The following is a 20,855-nucleotide window of genomic DNA, read 5'->3' on the forward strand; positions in this document are numbered from 1 at the left end:
TTACCCGTAGTTTTCCTTTCCTTGAATCTGAAGGCAGCACAATACAAATGGGTTAGTCATGCCTTCTGGCTACTAGGACAGAAGAAAAAAAACACATGAGTGGTTAATCAATCAATTAATCAGTACACTTAACCAGCATAGCTAGGGTATATAGTAAGGGCTGAGCCACTAACCACTTGGGTAAATATGTAGCAATAAACTTAAAGGGAAGGGGTCATGAAATTTATTTATTTTTTATCATATTGCTTTTAATATGATATTAACATAAATTTTATTTATTTGTGTTCTCTTGTTCTACTTTTTACTTTGTTCTTTACTTCTCTATGGGGGCTGACATTTTTTTTTCATCTCTATGTGTCGATTAACGACACATACAGTGATGCAATACGGCACATACAACCCCATAGAGAATGTGAAAGGGAGCCGTTCTATTCATATTGCTTTTAATATGATATTAACATAAATTTTATTTATTTGTGTTCTCTTGTTCTACTTTTTACTTTGTTCTTTACTTCTCTATGGGGGCTGACATTTTTTTTTCATCTCTATGTGTCGATTAACGACACATACAGTGATGGAATACGGCACATACAACCCCATAGAGAATGCGAAAGGGAGCCGTTCTATTCTCTGAAGCGTACGCCATCTGTGTGGGAACGGCGCATGCGCTTCTCCCACACAGACCAAAACGAAGCTTGTTCGCAGAGCGAAATCCGGCACCATTTAAATGTGGACCGGAAGCCGCTGCCGGACAGTAAGATGACTACTTCCGGCCGTGGCTTCCGGCCATGTGTTCAAGGAAGCGAAGGCGCAAGGAAAAGGAGGTGGCGGCAGCGGCAGGAGAAGGTAATTTATGTTCGTGTATGTGATGTGTGTATTATGTTCGTGTTATACTGTCTGCTGAGCATTGTATCTAATCCTCCTACACTGTGTTGTCGCTCAGAAAATGGAGGCATACAGTGTAGGAGATTTGAAGATTCAAACCCCTCCTTCTCCTGGCACTAGCTAGAAGAAGGGACGGGGGATTGTGTGAGGACACTAGAGAGAGTGTGTCAACCCCAAATTTGCAGCATAAAGCAATGAGGTTGCTTTACCACATTGACCATGCTGCAATTTTGGGAACTGCTCCCTCTAGTGGCCAGCACATGGAAATTTTATAAATTAGAATCTAATTTATAATATTTCCTGACTTGTGAAAAAATTAAAACAATATGTAATCACATAAATAATTAATGTTTAACTAAAAATAATAATAATAATTTTCTAGCGACACATTCCCTTTAAGGATGGGAAAGTTGTGCTGCCTTCGGATTCAAGGAAAGGAAGATTACGGGTAAGACAATTTTAGCTTTCCTTATCATCCTCGGGAGCACAATACAAATGGGATTTGAGAAGCGAAATTAAGGGGGGGATGAAACAACAGCTTCAAGCACATGTCTGCCAAAGGCTGCATCTCTAGATGCAGGAATGTCCAGCCTATCGTGGTTTACATATGTTGTAGCTCTGCAAATCTGGTCAAACCTGGTCAAAACATACATAATTCCTTACTGCCCATGAGGTAGCGGTAGAACGAGTAGAGTGAGCACTGATGTTTGCTGGAAGCGGGCGACCTTCAGAGGAATAACATTTCGAAATAGTATCCTCAATTCATCTAGCCAGGGAGGATTTACTGGCCTTTTTGCCGCTATTTTTGCCTCGGAATCTCTGAATTCCTGTGTTCTCTCTAGGTAAGTAGTAACAGCTCTCTTTACGTCTAAGGGTATGTTCACACGAGGGCGTCCGTAACGGCTGAAATTACGGGGATGTTTCAGCCTGAAAACATCCCCGTAATTTCAGCCGTACCGGCATGTGCAGGCGCTTGAACGCCGCGTCAATTACGGCCGTAATTAGCGCTGCTATTCATTGGAGTCAATGAATAGCGGCTCCAATTACGGCCAAAGAAGTGACAGGTCACTTCTTCTACGCGGGCGTCTATTTACGCGCCGTCATTTGACAGCGGCGCGTAAATATACGCCTCGTGTGAACAGACAAACGTCTGCCCATTGCTTTCAATGGGCAGATGTTTGTCAGCGCTATTGAGGCGCTATTTTCGGGCGTAATTCGGGGCAAAAACGCCCGATTTACGTCCGTAAATAGGCCGTGTGAACATACCCTAAAAGATGTTATCTTTCTTGCTCTTCACTTTGTGGATCTGAAAAAAAGGTGGGTAACTGAATTTCATGATTGATTTTACTATTAGAAAAGACCTTTGAAGTATGGCACAGTTCGGATAATGAGACAATGCGGTAGAATTCTCAAATACGGTTCTCTATATGATAGAGCTTGAAGTTCTGCTACCTTCTTGGCTGAAGAGATGGCGACTAAAAGTAAGGTCTTCCAGGAGAAGAATTTTAAACTGACTTCGGATAGAGGTTCAAAGGGTGGACCTGTAGGGTGGTTAAGGGCAATAGATAAATCCCAGGAATGGAATGGAATGGAATGGAGATCTAACTGGAGGCCTCAAATTCTTAACTGCACGAAAAAATCTAGGATGAAGGTTATAGATCTTTGATGGCACCATTCACTAAAAATCTTCCAAATTCTGCCATAAACTTTAATGGTTGGGGGTCTCCTGGATGACCTCTTCTGACAGCCCTTTATCTGCTAGTAGTGACCTTTCAGTCTCCAGGCTGTAAGGTGAAGGAACTTGATGTCCTGATGGTGAAACCCGTTCTGAGTGAGAAGGTCTTATTGGATTGGTAGTCCCCAATATTCTCCCCTCGAAAGTTCTAATATGAGAGGGAACCAAGCTCTCCTGGGCCACAAGGGGACTATTAGAATGGCTTCTATTTGTTCCTCCCAGGACTTTTGGAACCAGAGGAATGGGAGGAAAGGCATTAATGAACTCTGCTTTCCAGGGGACTGAGAGGCTGTCTAAAAATGTTGGAAAATCCAGACGGTTCAGCGATGCAAACCTCGACGTCGTCCTGTTGTTCCTCGTGGCCAGTATGTCTATGGAGGGAATCTCCCATCGGGATATGTGGTAAACCTCTTGATTTAGACTTCATTCTCCGGGGAGGAGAGAATTCCTGCTCAACCAGTCTGCTCGTTGGTTGAGGATGCCGCTGATATGTACGGCTGAGAGATCTGTCACATTCTTCTCAGCCCATGTCATGATGGCCCTGCATTCTTTCAACAGAAGCTGACTCCTGGTACCCCCTTGCTTCTTTATGTAAAACACTGTAGGAGAGTTGTCGGACTGAACAAGAACAGCTTTCCCTTTTGAGGAGAGGTTGGAAATGATGAAGGGCTAATTTTCCCACCCTGAGTTCTCTCAAGTTGGATGAGAGTGCTCTCTCCATGGGAGACCAATTGTTATGTATCCTAAGGGCACCGAAATTAGCTCCCCAGCCAGGCGTTGAAGCATCTGGGGTTACCACTGACTGGACAAGGGGGACCAAAGATCTGCCTGAAGAGAGAATATTCTTCTTGAGCCACCACCTCAAGTCTATTTTGGTTTGTGGAAGGATCTTTAGGGTATTATCAAGAGCTTGATGACATCTGCTTCACTGGGACAGAATATTGGACTTGGACTGGAGACTTCTGAAGTGTATCCTGGCCCAGGGGACTGCTTCTATGGACGACGTCAGGCGTCCCAGGACTCTCATTGCAGATTTCAGAGAGACCACCTGATGCTGTAGAAGGAAGTTGACTTATATTTAGGATTCTTTCTCTGGCTAGAGTGATGATAAAGGACCTTGTGCCTAGTAGAAACCCTAGGTAAGTTAACCTTTGAGAAGGAAGAAGCTGACATTTCTTTCTGTTGATCAGGAACCTGTGCTGACTTAGACATCAGAGAGTGGTGGCTAAATGGACAGAAAGATGTGCGGTTGGAGCTCTTAGTAGCCAAGCGTCTAGGTATTGGACCAGGTAGATGCCTTGCATTATGAGAGCTGCTATGATGATCTTGGTGAAGACTCTGGGAGCAATTGAAATGCTGAATGGAAGAAACATGAACTGTAGGTGAATTATGTCCTTGCCTCTTTTTACTGCTCGTCTCAGAAACTTCCTGTGAGCTAGACAAATAAGAATGTGTAGGTATGCATCCTTGAGGTCGATTGATGCTAAAAAGTCCCCTTGCTGTAAAATATTGATGACTGACTTTATGGAATCCATCTTGAATTTTTTCTTTAGAAGAATGTCTATAATAAGCCTCCACTGATGATTTGGCTTCGGAACATTAAACACCCTGGCATATACCCCCAGGCCTTTTTGAGGAATAGGAACCTCTTCTAGAGCTCCTTTCACGATGTATTCCTGTAAAAGGTGGAGAACCGTTAGATCTTTTGGAGAATTCAGTAGAAACCTGTCTGGAGGAGGGGAGATTAATTCCAGAGAATATCCCCTTTGGACAAAGGAAAGCACCCAGGAGCCTGAAGTAATTTTCTCCCAGACTCTGTAGAATCTTAAAAGCCTTGCGGCCACTTGTGGAGGATGAGGTATGGCATCATAATTGTTGATTTTTGGAGGAATCATTGACAGTCCACCTCCTGAAACCAGGGTCTCTATATCCTGGTTTCGATTGGAATCTTCTTTGCCTGTCAAAGGGTCTGTAGTTCCTTCTGAACTTAGGAGAATACCTTCTTTGAGGGAAAAAATTACGCTGTTTGGTTCTCCTTTCCCGAGGAAAAGAGACACCCTCTTCAGTTAGATTCAAAAATTTTATTTAGTTGCGACCCAAACAATCAGGTTGAAATCGGAGAGAGAAAAGATTATGTCCCCCGACCATTGTTGCAGCCAGAGTGCTCTCCTAGTCGCGTTGGTGAGGGCTAGGTTTTTAGATGCCAATTTAAGGGTATCAATAGGGAAATCACATAAGAAATCGGAGGTTAACTTCATCTCGGGCATAGAGTGTAAAATTTCATCCGTAGGTCCCCTTCCTTGAGATCTTTAGTAAGTTGGCTAAATAGAACATGTAAGGTTCTGGCGACTGAGACCGAAGCCAGGGAAGATTTACAGACTGGGGAGGAGGCTATATAAGACTTTTTAAGGAGAGTATCTGCTTTCCGATACATTTGATCCTTCAAAAGTGATGTCTGGTCAGAAGGAAAAATAGATTTCATTGATAAGCGGGCAACAGCTAAATCCACTTTAGGAGGATTCTGCCATTCCTGATATATACTTGGATCTAATAAATAGATTTAAAGAGGCTCTGTCACCAGATTTTGCAACCCCTATCTGCTATTGCAGCAGATAGGCGCTGCAATGTAGATTACAGTAACGTTTTTATTTTTTAAAAACGAGCATTTTTGGCCAAGTTATGACCATTTTTGTATTTATGCAAATGAGGCTTGCAAAAGTCCAAGTGGGCGTGTTTAAAGTAAAAGTCCAAGTGGGCGTGTATTATGTGCGTACATCGGGGAGTTTTTACTACTTTTACTAGCTGGGCGTTCTGACGAGAAGTATCATCCACTTCTCTTCAGAACGCCCAGCTTCTGGCAGTGCAGGCACAGCCGTGTTCGAGAGATTACGCTGTGACGTCACTCACTTCCTGCCCCAGGTCCTGCATCGTGTCGGCCACATCGGCACCAGAGGCTACAGTTGATTCTGCAGCAGCATCAGCGTTTGCAGGTAAGTAGCTACATCGACTTACCTGCAAACGCCGATGCTGCTGCAGAATCAACTGTAGCCTCTGATGCCGATGTGTCCTCGCTCGTCCGACACGATGCAGGACCTGTGAGTGACGACACAGCGTGATCTCTCGAGAACACGGCTGTGTCTGCACTGCCAGAAGCTGGGCGTTCTGAAGAGAAGTGGATGATACTTCTCATCAGAACGCCCAGCTAGTAAAAGTAGTAAAAACGCCCCGATGTACGCACATAATACACGCCCACTTGGACTTTTGCAAGCCTCATTTGCATAAATACAAAAATGGTCATAACTTGGCCAAAAATGCTCGTTTTTTTAAAAGAGATAAACCTTACGATCTCTGCTGAAGCATCTGCCAAGAACGTAGTGACCAGTTTCAGAAGTGGAAAATATTCTACAATCTGAATGTTTTCATTTTAGATAGTTGTCTAGTTGATGTATCCAGATAACCATGGATCTTGCGACTGAAGTTGTTGCAATATTAGTTTTTATATTAGAATATGCCTCCCAGGTTTTTTTGAGGAGGCAGTCTACTTTTTGCTCCATAATGTTCCACATTTGTGAAGACTCTTCAATCGGAAAATAATTTTTTTTTAACCACCTTGGCCACCTGTATATAATTTTTTTTTAAATGGAATCCCAAACATCTGAATCTTCAGAACTGAAAAGCAGCCTATTTTTAAACTCCAGGCCATCAAGACATCTCTCTGCATCTTCCCACTCCTCCAAGAGATTTATTTAAATTATCATTAAGGGCCTGTTCACATCAGCGTTCGGTTGAAGGGTTCCGTCGTGGAACCCCGCAACGGAAAGGCAAACGGGAACCACAGAAACCCCCCCCCCCCCCTCTCAAAAAAAAAATATCTTTCACTCGTGCGAGAGGCCACCTTCTTCTTGAAGACATGCTTTTCTTTGGTGGAGGACAATTGGATCAGGGATGTAGCTTCAGACTTAATATAATTTTCTTCTATTCCATGCAACCGATTAAAAATCTCATCCTCCCCCTCGCTTCAGTTTTTGCACAATTTCGAGCTATTTAGGCCGGATTCACACGAGCGTGAGTTTTTGCACGTGCAAAAAACGCGTTTTGCGCGCGTTGCACTTCAGTGTCAGCTGAGTAATTTTCACGCATATGCCATGCTTATGACACGCGGTTTTGAAGTTTAGACAAAGAAATGAAGGAAGTGCTTTTATTTTTTCCTTAATTTCTTTATCTACTGTTGCGCGAATCACACGTGACACAGAAGTGCTTCAGTGTGCGATTATCACGGACCCATTCACTTCGATGGGTGCGTGATGCGCGAAAAACGGTCAAGTATAGGACATGTCGTGAGTTTTACGCAGCGGACATACGTTTATTACGTCCGTTAAAAACAGACCTATGTAACTTAATGGGGCCGTTCACACGGCTGTTGTGTCAACGGACAGTGTGAAGGGTTCGTTAAAAAATATAAGACATGTCCTATTTTTTTTCTGCTTCACGCATCCCTCCATAGACTAGTCTATGGGAGATGCATGATAACGTGTCCCGAAGGTAACAGCACGGATGCACCTCGGACGTGAAGAACTGCAGTTTTTAACATCCGAGGTTTCATACGCTTGTGTGAATCTAGCATTGGACCGAGGTATCATCCCAGTTCCTCTTCTCAAGAAGCGCACTGTAATGCTTCAGCTGTACAAGGCCACTACCTGGTGCTTTACACACACACACCTTTTTCAAGTCTAACATGATGCACACTTTTGCACAAGCGGGAGCAGGCCTTGGCTACGCAGTGTTGAAAGCAAGTCTCCTTGTGTTTTTCCCACCCCAGGGACTGCTTTAGAAGTAACCATTGTTTCCTGTGTACCCCATTGATAATGTATGGGAAGACTATTTTTCTAGAGACCAAAATCTTTTTTGTAATTTGCATTGGAGTACACAGCTCCCTCCCATTCTTTTCTGAGGTTTATGTTGCCTTATTTTATAGCCTGTATTCCTTTTATTTATTTTTCTGGTTAGCAAACATGTTTACTTATGCTTCTCCTAATGCTGGGGTGCAAACTTATTAGTTGTGTCCGTAGGCTGGGTATAGCCTGCGTAGAAGGATTCAAGTTTTTGTTTTAGTGTCCGCTGCCAATACCCATGGTTTCGCTTGTCATCTCCAATGAAGACTACGGGAAAGATTTTTATAGCAAGTACAAAAATACCTTTGTCAACCATTATCTCTTTTCTGCACATGATCAAATTCTGTTTTGGGGTTCTTAAATCAGCAAAATTTTGTTCAAAATAATCATTAATGCCTTAATTATCTTATGAGCCCTGAACGACAGAATTAAAGTGTAGCTAGTTTATCAAAGTTTTGATTGGTGGGGGTCCGAGCACTGAGACCCCCACCAATCGCTAGAATGAAGCATATAAAGTGCTTGTGTGAGCGCTCAGCTGCTTCATGCCTGTGCGGCTTTTTACGGAAATAAATGTATCGTGTACGGACTCAATAGAAAGTCTATACTGAGTGCTCACACGAGTGCTTCAGCTGCTTCGTTCTAGCGATTGGTGGGGGTCTCAGTGCTTGGACCCCCACCAATCCTAACATGTCACTATGACATGTCAGAAGTTTGTCGAACGTTTAGCTACACCTTAAGTAGTACTAAACAGCCCTATCTCCTCCACTTGTATTGAATGGAAAACTTTACGGACAACCACAATCTTGTGTAAAACCAGCATATCGATAAATTAATGCCACAATATTTTTTTCATCCCAAAATTTGTCAGTCTTTGGAAAAAGCGCAAATTGAAAACAAATTAAAAACGTCTCAATAGAGAACTGTACAAAAGTGATTTATTTGAAACAACTTAAAACCATACATGATTAATATTGCACTTGTGAACCACTTAAAACTGCAAAAGTCCCCCCAAAAAATATAAATCTTAGAACGAGTAAAAAAAAACAAAAAAAAAAACACCGAACATTTCCACAAACTGTGCATGATCTTGTTGTTCTTTATAAAACGGGCACAACCATCGAATAAATGCCATTGTAGATAAAAATGGCATTGCAAGCACTTTTGAACAAACAATTCCTGCATAGTGTGACACGCGCGCACATACATCCTTTCACTACAAAGTATATGGAACCGATCAATATATGAAAGTTATATACAGTTACTGCTGTCAATTAGCAGCAAAGAACGCTCTTTCAGAGTTCATTAGCAGCAGACAACATTCAGTATTTGGTACCGAATGCAATTGTTTTTAGTACAGGGGATCGGCGAGCTCGTAGCACACGGCTATAAGGGCTGTTTTCCATTAGTGCTATTTGTCTCGGTGTCCTGGACAGGAGGTTGCGGAGAAAAGGCCTCTGCTCGGAGCTTTGGTTTGGCTGTAGATTTTCATTATTGCACATGCGTTTTAAGCCAGATGTTCCTTGTAGTCTTTGCACAGTGTTGTACTGTTCAGCAATGCAAATTGCTTTCTTCCTCAGATCCATCTTCACCAGAACCATATTGTTTTGTAGTTCTGCTAGAGTCTTTTCCTAAACCGAATGTTGAAAACGGTTAGAATGTAATAACGGCTTGCCGTTTTTTCCTACTAAACAACTATTTTAATACATAATCAAATTTTGGCTTTTATACCATAGAAGTCTATACAAATTTAGTACTGGGACATTATAAGTTCTATGCAGAAAATGTATTAACATGTGTGCGGTAAAGGAAAGGGATTCTGTTTAATTATTTCTGGGAAATCTAGACAATGGTATGGCCATATTACGCCACCCAACTTTTCTAGACTCCTGAATGGCAAGTCTGCCTAGTTAGTATAAGGCTGGGTTCACACGACCACATTAACGTCCGTAATGGACGGACGTATTTCGGCCGGAAGTCCCGGACCGAACTCAGTGCAGGGAGCCGGGCTCCTAGCATAATAGTTATGTATGATGCTAGGAGTCCCTGCCTCTCTGCAGGACAACTGTCCCGTACTGTAATCATGATTACAGTACGGGACAGTAGTTCCACGGAGAGGCAGGGACTCCTAGCGTCGTACATCACTATGATGCTAGGAGCCCGGCTCCCTGCACTGTGTTCGGTCCGGGACTTCCGGCCGAAATACGTCCGTCTGTTACGGACGTTAATATGGTCGTGTGAACCCAGCCTAAAAATACATCCTCCAGTTTTATCTATGTACAAATGATTAGAGAAGTCTAAAAAGAGTTACGAGATTGTCAAACACACTGTGTGATATGGGAAAACCATGCTCTACAATAGACAGGGACACATGTTACAAAAGTATGCCAATTCTCCAGGAAATTCCTACAATGTTAGCAAGCAGAGCCATTTTTCCATGTGGAAAAAGTGCTTGCCATAAACTGCTAACCCAAAGGATGGAAACCAACCTGTTTAGACAAGATATCATCACAGCCAGCTAAGGCGTGTCTCAACTTCTCTGCTCCAGTTGTATGGCAGCATGCTCGATCAACCTGCTGCAAGGAGGCACCAAACTTCTGAATTTCTGCGCGCAACAATCTGATGTTCTGTTGGAGAAGAAAAAAAAAAAAAAAAAAAAAAAAGTGTAAAAAGAATATTGTTCCTGAATAAGCACAACCCCACCACTAGAAGTCCTCTACCCATAGAACTACCTTATGATTTTCACCCATTAAGGAAGCAGAATTCTGTGCAAATATAAGCAGGGATACCACATCAGATTCTGGAGAGCAAGCAATTTTCTTAAAAGGCTACGTGCACCTTTGTATTTTTTTTTTAACGAAATCAATGTTTAGGTGTTTTTTTTACTGAACTCTAAAAATATGCCTTCGTTTTTCCCCCCGAAAAAAAAAAAACTATCGTTCACTATAAACCGATTCAGTCAGTTTAACTGAACTGACTGATTGGCTGAGAGGGGGTTCTGTGTGTGTCGAACACACAGGACTACCATAATAAGGCTGGGTTCACACAACCTATTTTCAGACGTAAACGAGGCATTTTATGCCTCGATTTACGTCTGAAAATACGGCTCCAATACATCGGCAAACATCTGCCCACTCATTTGAATGGGTTTGCCGACGTACTGTGCCGACGACCTGTCATTTTACGCGTTGCTGTCAAAAGACGACGCGTAAAATGCCTGCCTCTTCAAAGTGCAGGACACTTCTTGGGACGTAATTGGAGCCATTTTTCATTGAATTCAAAGAAGAGCAGCTCAAAATTACGGCCGTAATGGACGCCTCGCAAAACGCGAGTACGAGCAATTACGTCTGAAATGCAGGAGCTGTTTTCTCCTTAAAACAGCTCCGTAATTTCCGACGTAATGGTCGATATCGTGTGCACATACCCTTAGACTCGATCATACATAGAAGCTGTATCATAAAAATGGAAAAATGTTAATATAAAAGTCAAAAAGACAAAAAAAAAAAAGTCTTAAAAAGCTATGTCTGGTTTAATTTAAAGTTTTTTAATGGGTTTTTACTACAACAAGATATAAAAATGTATTTTCTTTTGGATACAACTTCTATATATACTGCATACATTGAAGCTATATATTGCGGTCACAGCCAAATCCGTCAGGTCAGCGGGACGGACGGCTTCAGCGAGCTGGTCCTGCATGTCTGACATAGGAACCAGCTATTAAAATCGGTCACATCTTAGTTCATGAACTTAGATGTGAACGATAGCAGCTAGATAATATTGATCACAGCTAAGTTCATGAACTTGGATGTGATTAATAGCTGTATCCTGCGTATCAGACATGCAGGACCAGCGCTCACTGTATACAGGATACATAGAAGTGGTGTATATATAATTAAAAAAAAAATAAACCACCCCCTTCGAAAGTGTACATAGCCTTTAGAGTCATAATCTGTCATGCAGATTTTTGGATTATTATACTGCATTACAGAATAGAGTCCCCAGTTCTCTGAAGTAGGTTATAAAACTTACCATAGGAATTTAAGCTTTTGCTTATTACATGGAGTACATTGTAAAGAGCACAACTTTAAACACAGATTAACATATAAGACTACAGTCAAGTATATTGTACTATTCTACAATGTAGACATACAGAAAACGAGGGGCCCCATCAATACAGGTGTAATGCAGGCAAAGCAAGGAAAGGAAAAGACTGAGAAGCAATGGAATCACAGTTGCTCCCCAGAAGCTTATGGTGAGGAAGAAGGTGAAAGCAGACAATTAAGATGGTTACCCAAAGAGCTCTTGTGTGCTGAAAATCTGTGCACTTGTGATGAGAGCCCAGAAAATACTGCTGGAAAAGTAAAATATAGGAAACATTTACAAATACAAAATAAAGACTTTAACCCTCACAAAATGAGAATGGTCCTAGTAAGCGGTTTAGTGAAGAGGTTTAACTTTAAAACCAGAATACAGACATGATGCACGGAGCACAGCCATAATGGCTAGACCAGTGTTTCCCAAGCTGTGGGTTGCTAGCCACTCACCGATATGCTGTGCTGCGGTCTGGATATGGCCGCTGATGGTCGGGTCATGACCCACCGTCGGGCCTCAGCAACACAGCAGAAGGATACCTTGAGCTCACCCACATGCATCACTAAGCGCAGACGTGCGCCAATGAAAGAAGCTGCCGCCTGCTTGCACCAATGACGACAAGTCCCACAAGCCGTCAAGTGTGCAAGAGCTAATAAAGCTTGGCACTGGCTCTTCATGTGACCTCCCTCCTCTTGGTTGTGTGTTGAATCCATCAGGGCCGCAATCATGAACGGTGCAGATTACGGCGCGTGCAGTAGTATCGCGGCCACAAATATCTTTCAAAGTAGCAGAGGGTAGATAGGAGAATAGAGGCAGTATATAGGACAGGAGAGGGGGAGAAAAAAACCAAAACAAGATACAGTGGAATAGAGGAAGAATACAGGAGGATGGAGGCTGAATACATCTGAAAAGCCGAAGCTAATTTTCTGAAAAACAGGCACTTCGTACAGAGATAGGACAGATTATTATTATTTTTTTCTTTATTAAAAATGGTTTTCAAAAGACTCCAATGCCATCTAGCTGCGAATGATGTGGAGATATGCCAGACGGAATATTTTGTGTCATGGTTGAACCATATACCTTTATTTTGGATGGTAATCTCGGGTTTTGAAGAGCATTATCGTTGTTTGTGATGTTGCAGGGACTTATTTTGCTAATGGGGCCAAGTACGGTAGCGGGGGTCCCAAACAAAAAGCCAGCCATAAAGCAGATCCCGGCCTCTGAATGTTTGGAAACCACTGGGCTAGACAACACATGCAAACAAGTCAAGCCCCTTTTGACCACCTGAACCATTACATTTTAGGGTGTTTAAGAAGCAAATTTAAAGATAGCAGTCACTATGCAGGCTTAGCCTGGACCAAGGGCATCTAAGACAACCCCCTTATTAACCTCTTCCCTCCGCAGCCATTTTTTTTTTTTTTAGATTTCATTTACACTTTTTCCTCCCTACCTCCCAAAAGCCATAACTTTATTTTTCCGTCAATAGCTGTATGAAAGCGTGTTTTTTTGCAGGAAGAGATGTCAGTTTTTAGCAGCACTATAAAATTACTTTTTTTTCGTCTTTTTTTTACAGCAATCACCGTGTGGTAAAAACGACATGTTGACCCACAGAATAAAGTTAATAGAATTGCGGCGACAGACACACACACGAAAAACAAAAACTTTAAAATCAAAGTTTGTTGTGTGGCCATATTCTGAGAGCCATAACATTTGAATTTTTCCATCAATTCAGCTGTACGAGAGCTTATTTTTTTGCGTGCTGAGCTGTAGTCTCTATTGGTCGCATTTTGGGGTACATAAGACTTGGCACTTAATTCCATTTTTTTGAGAGAGAGGAGGGGCCCCCCTGTTTCTAACAGCTTAGATGCCGCAGTCGCTATTAGTTACACTGAAGGGTCAGCTATAACATACACAGTTGGCAAGCTCGTCTTATGGAGTGGGCTCAGTCCATGAGCCCTCTCCATACTTCCCCCTCCCCCTGACGTGTATATATACGGCGGATGTTGGGAAGGGGTTAAAGAGGACCAGTAAGGTCTGCTGGCATGTGTCTGTTTTAGTAAATACTTGTATATTTCCTATATTATAACAAAGTCTGGAGCATATATTTTTATAACTTGCCTCATTCTCGGAACTTATGAATGAGATGGACAACTTGGTGGTACCAGTTGGGAGGGGGGGGGGGTGTCCCTACAAAGACTGAGTGTCCAATCAGTGCTGACAGAGTGAGGCTGTAGGGACACACCTCTTTGACAAGAAGAATGGTGACACCCAGTTGTCAACTTATTCATACATTTCTAGAAGGAATAGAGGAATGGCACAGTGCATAGCTCTAAGGAAAGATGTTCCAGAATTATTTCATGGAGAACACACATCTACTATAACAGGCCTGTCAGGAGAGCGGATGGGTCCTCTTTAAATGCACGTGCCCCAGCAATCAGCTGTTCACCACATGTCTGGCTGCAGAAACTTTTTGGCATCAGCTGTTCTTACTGGAGAAATCTGCAAGGGCTCACTTCTAGATAGGGTCTCAAGCAGGTTCCCCCTTCACATTAATATCCATAGGCTCCAATTAAATTAGTTGCATCCTTGGTATAGGTAAAATTAGCAATACCCTTTTATTACACTAGGTATTATGGATTCCTTTATATTCAATCATGCACTCTATTAAGATGTACCATATCCTTTCCAGCTACAGTTATGACAATGATAATGGCCACAAGGACTGAAAATTACAGCCATTATTGGCTATTTTATATTGCTACATTAATTATAATAGCCAATATTTGTACCATATGTATACAATGCATTTGTCATTGCACACACCACCTCGAGGCAAGTAAATGTCTGCGAATATAAACCTACCTTTTGACCATCTTGAATTTTCCGATCCACATCAGCTGTAAAAGTTCGGGCAGCTGAAGGTGGTTCTTGAATTGTCTTAAGTCTTTCTATTTCTGTAGTACATAAATAGCAAGAATAAGTAGATAGATATAAAATCAGAAATATCTCTTCTGCTTTAGGTACTCTGGATCATACAACATAACTAAGATACAATGGAAACCTATGGAGGGATTGATGTTTTGTTGTGTGTGTCCTGATAAAACTTTGAATATCTAGCAACAAGGACAGATACCTCTCCATCCCTGGAGGCAACAAGGACAGATACCTCTCCATCCCTGGAGGCAACAAGGACAGATACCTCTCCATCCCTGGAGACAGCAAGACAGACCAAATCTTAAAACCCAAGATCATGTTAAATCTTTAGAAGCTGCTCTAAGTGCTGGAACAAGTAAACTGCTGTTAAATTAGGAATGGGACTATTAGTGCTTGCCGGATTTTCAGATAATAAACTGCGGTTTCTGAATTTCTATCAATGACTACTGCTGTTTAACCCATATAATATATTTAGAACAACAAAAACAAAGTTTTACATTTATTAATGCCACGAGTTAATGGAATACAAAAATACAAGTATGGATTCCATCCTTACCCTCATTCTTTGAACGCAATTCTTCTTTCAAATTGAGAATTTCCTGTTTGAGTCTGCTCAAATCAGATGGTTCACTTGTTGCTAAACGCTTGGACCTACGAAGAGGAGCATTATCTATTTTGCTTGTGCTGATTTCTAACGGATCAGAAGGCACATTGTTAGCAGCCTCCTCCAAAGCAGCCTCCAGTTCCTGAATTTGTTGATCCCGTTCCTAGATAGCAAAAATATAAGTGTACATTTTAGTTTGAATGAAATTGTAATACTGCAATGTGAGTTTCTGATCTTCAAATTACATTACAACACATCATAGAAAAACATTTACATTATATTTTTGTAACAATAAGTTACAAAAATAAATACATGTGTACAGATATATGTGTACATACACCACAATTCCAAAGATGAAAGATATTGGAACATTTGTCTAACTAGTCATAAACGGTCACCTATACGACCACACTGAAGCAACATATTCTCAGATCTTTCATCACAAGTATTCAGCATTATGCAAGTATTTGTCATTTAGGATTAACAGCAGCTATAAGGTAGGTGGTAGCCTCAGCATAAGGATAGAAAACATACCATAGGAGTAATAAAAAGTAGGGTATGATATGGAGGGAGCATGGAGTGTACGTCCACAGCCTTTGGATAGAGATCCTTTACACACTACATTATATCTGAAAAGAACTATATAGCGGACTCTGCCACCCAAGACTGTAAGAAGGAAAAACGGAGCTGGATTTACAGTAAAAAGGAGAAATGCAGTCAAAATGATCTTATATGTCAAATACATGTGGGAAGATCACATAGATGAAGTCTGATCTTAGAGCCTCAATGATTTCAAGAATGAACAGGCAGCACTAGAGCGCTCAAACCCCTTTAGAAGTGCTCAGAGAGGTTACTAAAGACAGACTATGCAAACTGCAATGGATACAAGTATATTATTGTGCTCACTATTAAAGTGGACATTTTTAGAAAAATTGCAAGCATACCAACTTTAGAGAACATGTCGTCAAGTTAACCAATATGTAGGAGAAATTGAGGAAATCTAATCTCAAACCAATAACACACACATATATATATATATATATATATATTTTCACGTTACAAATTAACTTGTCCAGTGCTGTAAACTCACCTCTAGCTCCCGCTTGTAATAGTTTGTAAGGGATTCCTTCAGGTTTTCCAGTCTACCCTCATACATCTCTTCCAGTAATTCTCGCTCATCCTCCATAGTCTCACTTCAGGGGCATAAAAGGAAGATTTAGACTTTACATTAGCAAAACACATTCTTAGAAAAATGTAAATGAATCCTTAACCCCTTGAGTACCCAGCTCATTTTGGCCTTGAGGACCAGACCCATTTTTTCAAATCTGACATGTATCACTTTATGTGGTAATAACTCCAGAATGCTTTTACCTATCCAAGCGATTGAGATTGTTTTCTCGTGACATATTGTACTTTAGTGCAAAAATTTGGTCGATAAATTCATTGCTTATTTGTGAAAAACACCAACATTTAGCGAAAATAAGAAATTATGATTTTTCCAATTTTAAATGCATCTGCTTGTAAAACAGATGGTAATACCACACAAAATAGTTACCAATTAACATCCCCCATATGTCTACTTTATGTTTGCATCGCTTTTTGAACATCCTTTTATTTTTCTAGGACGTTACAAGGCTTAGAACTTTAGCAGCAATTTCTCATACTTTTAAGAAAATTTCAAAAAGCGATTTTTTCAGGGACGAGTTCAGTTCTGAAGTGGTTTTGAGTGCCCTATATATTAGAAACCCCCATAAAACACCCCATTTTGAAAACTGCACCCCTCAAAGTATCCAAAACAGCATTCAGAAAGTGTTTCAACCCTTTAGGCGTTTTACAGGAATTGAAGGAAAGTAGAGCTGAAATTTTCAAATTTCATTTCTTTTTACAAAATTCATATGTAATACATTTTCTTCTGTACTACAGAAGGTTTTACCTGAGAAACGCAACTCAATATTTATTGCCCAGATTCTGCAGTTTTTAGAAATATCCCACATGTGGCCCTAGTGCGCTAATGGACTGAAACACAGGCCTCAGAAGCAAAGGAGCACCTCTTGGATTTTGGGGCCTCCTTTTTTCAGAATATATTTTAGGCACCATGTCAGGTTTGAAGGTGTCTTGTGGTGCCAAAACAGTGGAAACCCCCAAAAGTGACCCCCATTTTTTAAACTACACCCCTCAGGGAATTTATCTAGGGGTATAGTTAGCATTTTGACCCCACAGGTATTTTGCTATATTTTCTGGAGTTAGTCTGTGAAAATGAAAATCTACTTTTCTTCTGGAAAAACGTACAAATTTCTAATTTTGCAAAAAATAAAAGGAGAGAAAGCACCCCAACATTTGTAAAGCAATGTCTCCCGATTACGGCAATATCCCATATGTGGTAATAAACTGCTGATTGGACCCACAGCAAGGCTCAGAAGGGAAGGACCCCCATTTGGATTTTGGAGCTCTGATTTTATTGGAATGGTTTTCAGTGCCGTGTCACGTTTGCAACGCCCTGGAGGGACCTAAACAGTGGAATCCCCCCAAAAGTGACCCCATTTTGGAAACTATACCCCTCAAGGAATTTTTCTAGTGGTATAGTTATCATTTTGACCCCACAGGTTTTTTGCTGAATTTATTGGAATTAGTCTGTGAAGATGAAAAGAGACTTTTTTTTGGAAAAAACACAGAATTTTCTAATTTTTATAAGGAATAAAGGAGAAAAAACACCTCAAAATTTGTAAAGCAATTTCTCCTGATTACGGAAATACCCCATTATGTGGTAATAAACTGCTGTTTGGACCCACGGCAGGGCTCAGAAGGGACGGAGCACCATTTGGATTTTGCAGCTCAGATTTTGCTGAATTGGTTTCTGGGGGCCATGTCGCATTTGCAGAGTCCCTGAAGTACCAGTACAGTAGAAATTCCCCAGATGTGATCCCAATTTGGAGACTATACCCCTGAAATAATTAAATTAGAGGTGTAGTGAGCATTTTGAGCCCTCAGGTGTTTTATAGATTTTATTAGAATTGGTCCGTGAAAATGAAAACATTTTTTTTTTCCAATAACCTGTAGCTTTAGCTCAGAATTTTACATTTCCACAAGGAATACAGGAGAAAAGACACCCCAAAATGTGTTACAAAATTTCTCCTGATTACGGAAATACCCCATATGTGGTTGTAAACGGCTATTTGGACATACGGCAAGAGTCTAAACGGAAAAAGTGCAATTTCGTTTTTGGAGTGGAGATTTTACAAAATTTGTTTTTGACGCCATGTTGCATTGCGCTGAGGTACCAGTACAGTGAAAACTCCTGAGAAGTGACCCCATTTAGGAAACTACACCCCTCGAGGAATTCATCTAGAAGTGTAGTGAGCATTTTGACCCCCAAAGGTTTTGCAGAAATTAGTGCACAGTGGATGTTGCAGATTGAAAATTGACAATTTCCACACATATGCTATTTCAGTGCCCAATGTGTTGGGCCCAGCTTGTACCACTGGAGACATACGCCCCATAAATTGTTAAGCGGTTCTCCAGAGTACTGTAATACCCCATATGTGGTCATAAACTGCTGTTTGGGCACACTGCCAGGCCCAGAAGGAGCGCCATTTGGCTTTTGGAGCGCAGATTTTGCTTGGTAGTAGTTTTGTTTAGTGTTTTACTGGTGTTTCAGTTTATATTGTGGGGGCATATGTAATCTGTGCGGAGTACATACATTTTTTGCGTGACACACTGTCGTTTTTATTGGTACCATGTTTGGCTACGCGCGACTTTTTGATCACTTTTTATTCCATTTTTTGGAAACAACGTGACCAAAAAAGGAAATTCTGCCATTGTTTTTTATGGTATTTTTTTTACGGTGTTCACCGTGCGGGATAAATAATATGGTATTTTTTTAGGTCAGGCCGATACGAACGTGGCGATACCTATTATGTCTAGTTTTTGTCTTTTTTTTCATTTTTTTTCTAATTATAAAGGGCTTGGTCAGGGAAACAAGGCGATTATTGTTTTTATTACGTAAAACTTGTATTTATTTATTTATCTAAAACTTTTTTTTAACTTTTTATTTTACACATACTAGGGGACTGGAAGATCTGATCTTCTCATCCCCTGCACAATACACTGCACTACTTCTGTATGTAATGATGTAGTGCAGTGTATTGTAACTGTCACTTTACAACTGACAGTTGAGCCTATTACGTCCTGCCTTGGGCAGGACCTAATAGGCTCCCGTACCTGGCAACCAGGAAGCCGTTGCTAGGCTTCCTGGTTGCCATTGCAACCATCAGAACCCCGCGATTTTTCGCAGGGGGGGGCAATGGGGTGCCCCCTCCCTCTGTATCAATCACTTAAATGCCGCTGTCGCTATTGACAGCGGCATTTAAGGGGTTAAACTACAGCGATCGGAGAGGACAGTGATCGCTGTAGTTGCAGTGGGATGTCGGCTGTATATTACAGCCGACATCCGATGAAGATGGAGCGAGCACAGCTCCTGTGCCCGCTTCATCCTCAGGGCGTTACTATACGCCCATTTTCAGGAAGGGGTTAATAAAAAGTGGGGTTTTTTTTACACCGCTTTCTCTGATCTCCTCACATATCTCACAGAAGTGAGGAGATCAGAGAAAGTGACAGGAGCTTTCTCCTGCAGACGTCACAGACGGCTGTGATTGGTCAGTCTTCAGAGACTGACCAATCACAGCAATCGCCGGCATTGGGGACTGCTAATTGGTCCCCAGGCCGGTAGCAGAGACGGTTAGCTGTCAATGACAGCTGCCGCCGCTGTTCTGTAACTATGTGATTTCACATAGTGACAGTTTATTCCTGGGCCGTAATAGTACGTCGAAGGTACGCTGGAATAAGCGGCCAGCGACGTACTATTACGTCGAAGGTACGCAAGGGGTTAATTACCTAAACTGAGTCTTCTGCTGCTGCATGATTTCCATCATGTCATTGCAGACTTCCTTTCGGATTGTGGCCTCCATGTCAAGATTTTCTTGATTTTTCTTTAACAGAAGTGGTTTCAGATTTTCAATAACTTGCAGCAGTTCCTGGGAAAAACAAACAAGGCTAAGCATACATACTATAAAAAGCTGAAAATCTCCTCTGTTAAATCAAAGACTGGCACTAACTTCTCTATTAAACGTTGTGATATCAGCTTGACTGTTGCCTTCCTCATCAGATCCCTCCTCAGCATCTTCATCATCTGTATAACTGCGGTTCGCCAGCATGCTACTCTCCTTGATGAGGGACTGAATAGTTGGAAGATTCATTTTCACTGGTGGTGCTTGAACTAGCTGTAAAAGAAAGTATATATTGTTGAACCTGCTGGTCTTAATGACAGCAATACAAAGGCTTCTAAATCTTTTTAACCTTATATACCTGGCTTGCAATGGCGGAGAACTTCATGGCATGTAGTGTCTCGTCATAGGTCGAAGCGCATTGATTTATATTCACAATCATGCAAGATTTTCCCCTCCCCGTGAAGAATGCTTGAAAGACACGGGTTAATTTGCTGTCCCTGAATGGAACCACATTCTGCCTCAGCCTAAGAGAAGAGAGCAACACTGAGAAGCATTCTCCTTACCAGGACCAATATGTTTAAAGAGCACCTGTCACTAGCTCCTACAAAGTGAGTTTAGACTCCTGAAATTGCAGCTGTGTCCGAGTCCAGCAGTGTTTGTTACTTCTGCGTTCCCCCTCCTGTTGCTGAGATATTGCCCCCTCTTTAGTAAAT

General features: G+C 41.5%; 1 protein-coding gene across 6 annotated transcripts in view; it reads right to left on the reverse strand.

Annotated features, from left to right (window-relative positions):
* Window positions 1-8,430: 8,430 nt before the first annotated feature.
* KIF20A (kinesin family member 20A) overlaps window positions 8,431-20,855 on the reverse strand; it is a 42,722-nt gene continuing 30,297 nt past the window's right edge. For 5 of the 6 annotated variants that reach the window (XM_075856755.1, XM_075856754.1, XM_075856751.1 and 2 more), the window contains 9 exons: window positions 20,501-20,666; window positions 20,251-20,415; window positions 20,030-20,169; window positions 16,230-16,332; window positions 15,092-15,302; window positions 14,464-14,555; window positions 11,801-11,860; window positions 9,999-10,136; window positions 8,431-9,140 (listed from right to left, as the gene is read on the reverse strand). In XM_075856755.1, coding sequence (XP_075712870.1) covers window positions 8,832-9,140; window positions 9,999-10,136; window positions 11,801-11,860; window positions 14,464-14,555; window positions 15,092-15,302; window positions 16,230-16,332; window positions 20,030-20,169; window positions 20,251-20,415; window positions 20,501-20,666 — 1,384 coding nt within the window. In that variant the 3' untranslated portion in view covers window positions 8,431-8,831. The remainder of the gene's footprint in view (window positions 9,141-9,998; window positions 10,137-11,800; window positions 11,861-14,463; window positions 14,556-15,091; window positions 15,303-16,229; window positions 16,333-20,029; window positions 20,170-20,250; window positions 20,416-20,500; window positions 20,667-20,855) is intronic. The other variant, XM_075856757.1, reaches the window with a different exon arrangement.

This window comes from Rhinoderma darwinii, chromosome 3 (genome assembly GCF_050947455.1).
Source record: "Rhinoderma darwinii isolate aRhiDar2 chromosome 3, aRhiDar2.hap1, whole genome shotgun sequence".
NCBI classification, from domain to species: domain Eukaryota; kingdom Metazoa; phylum Chordata; class Amphibia; order Anura; family Rhinodermatidae; genus Rhinoderma; species Rhinoderma darwinii.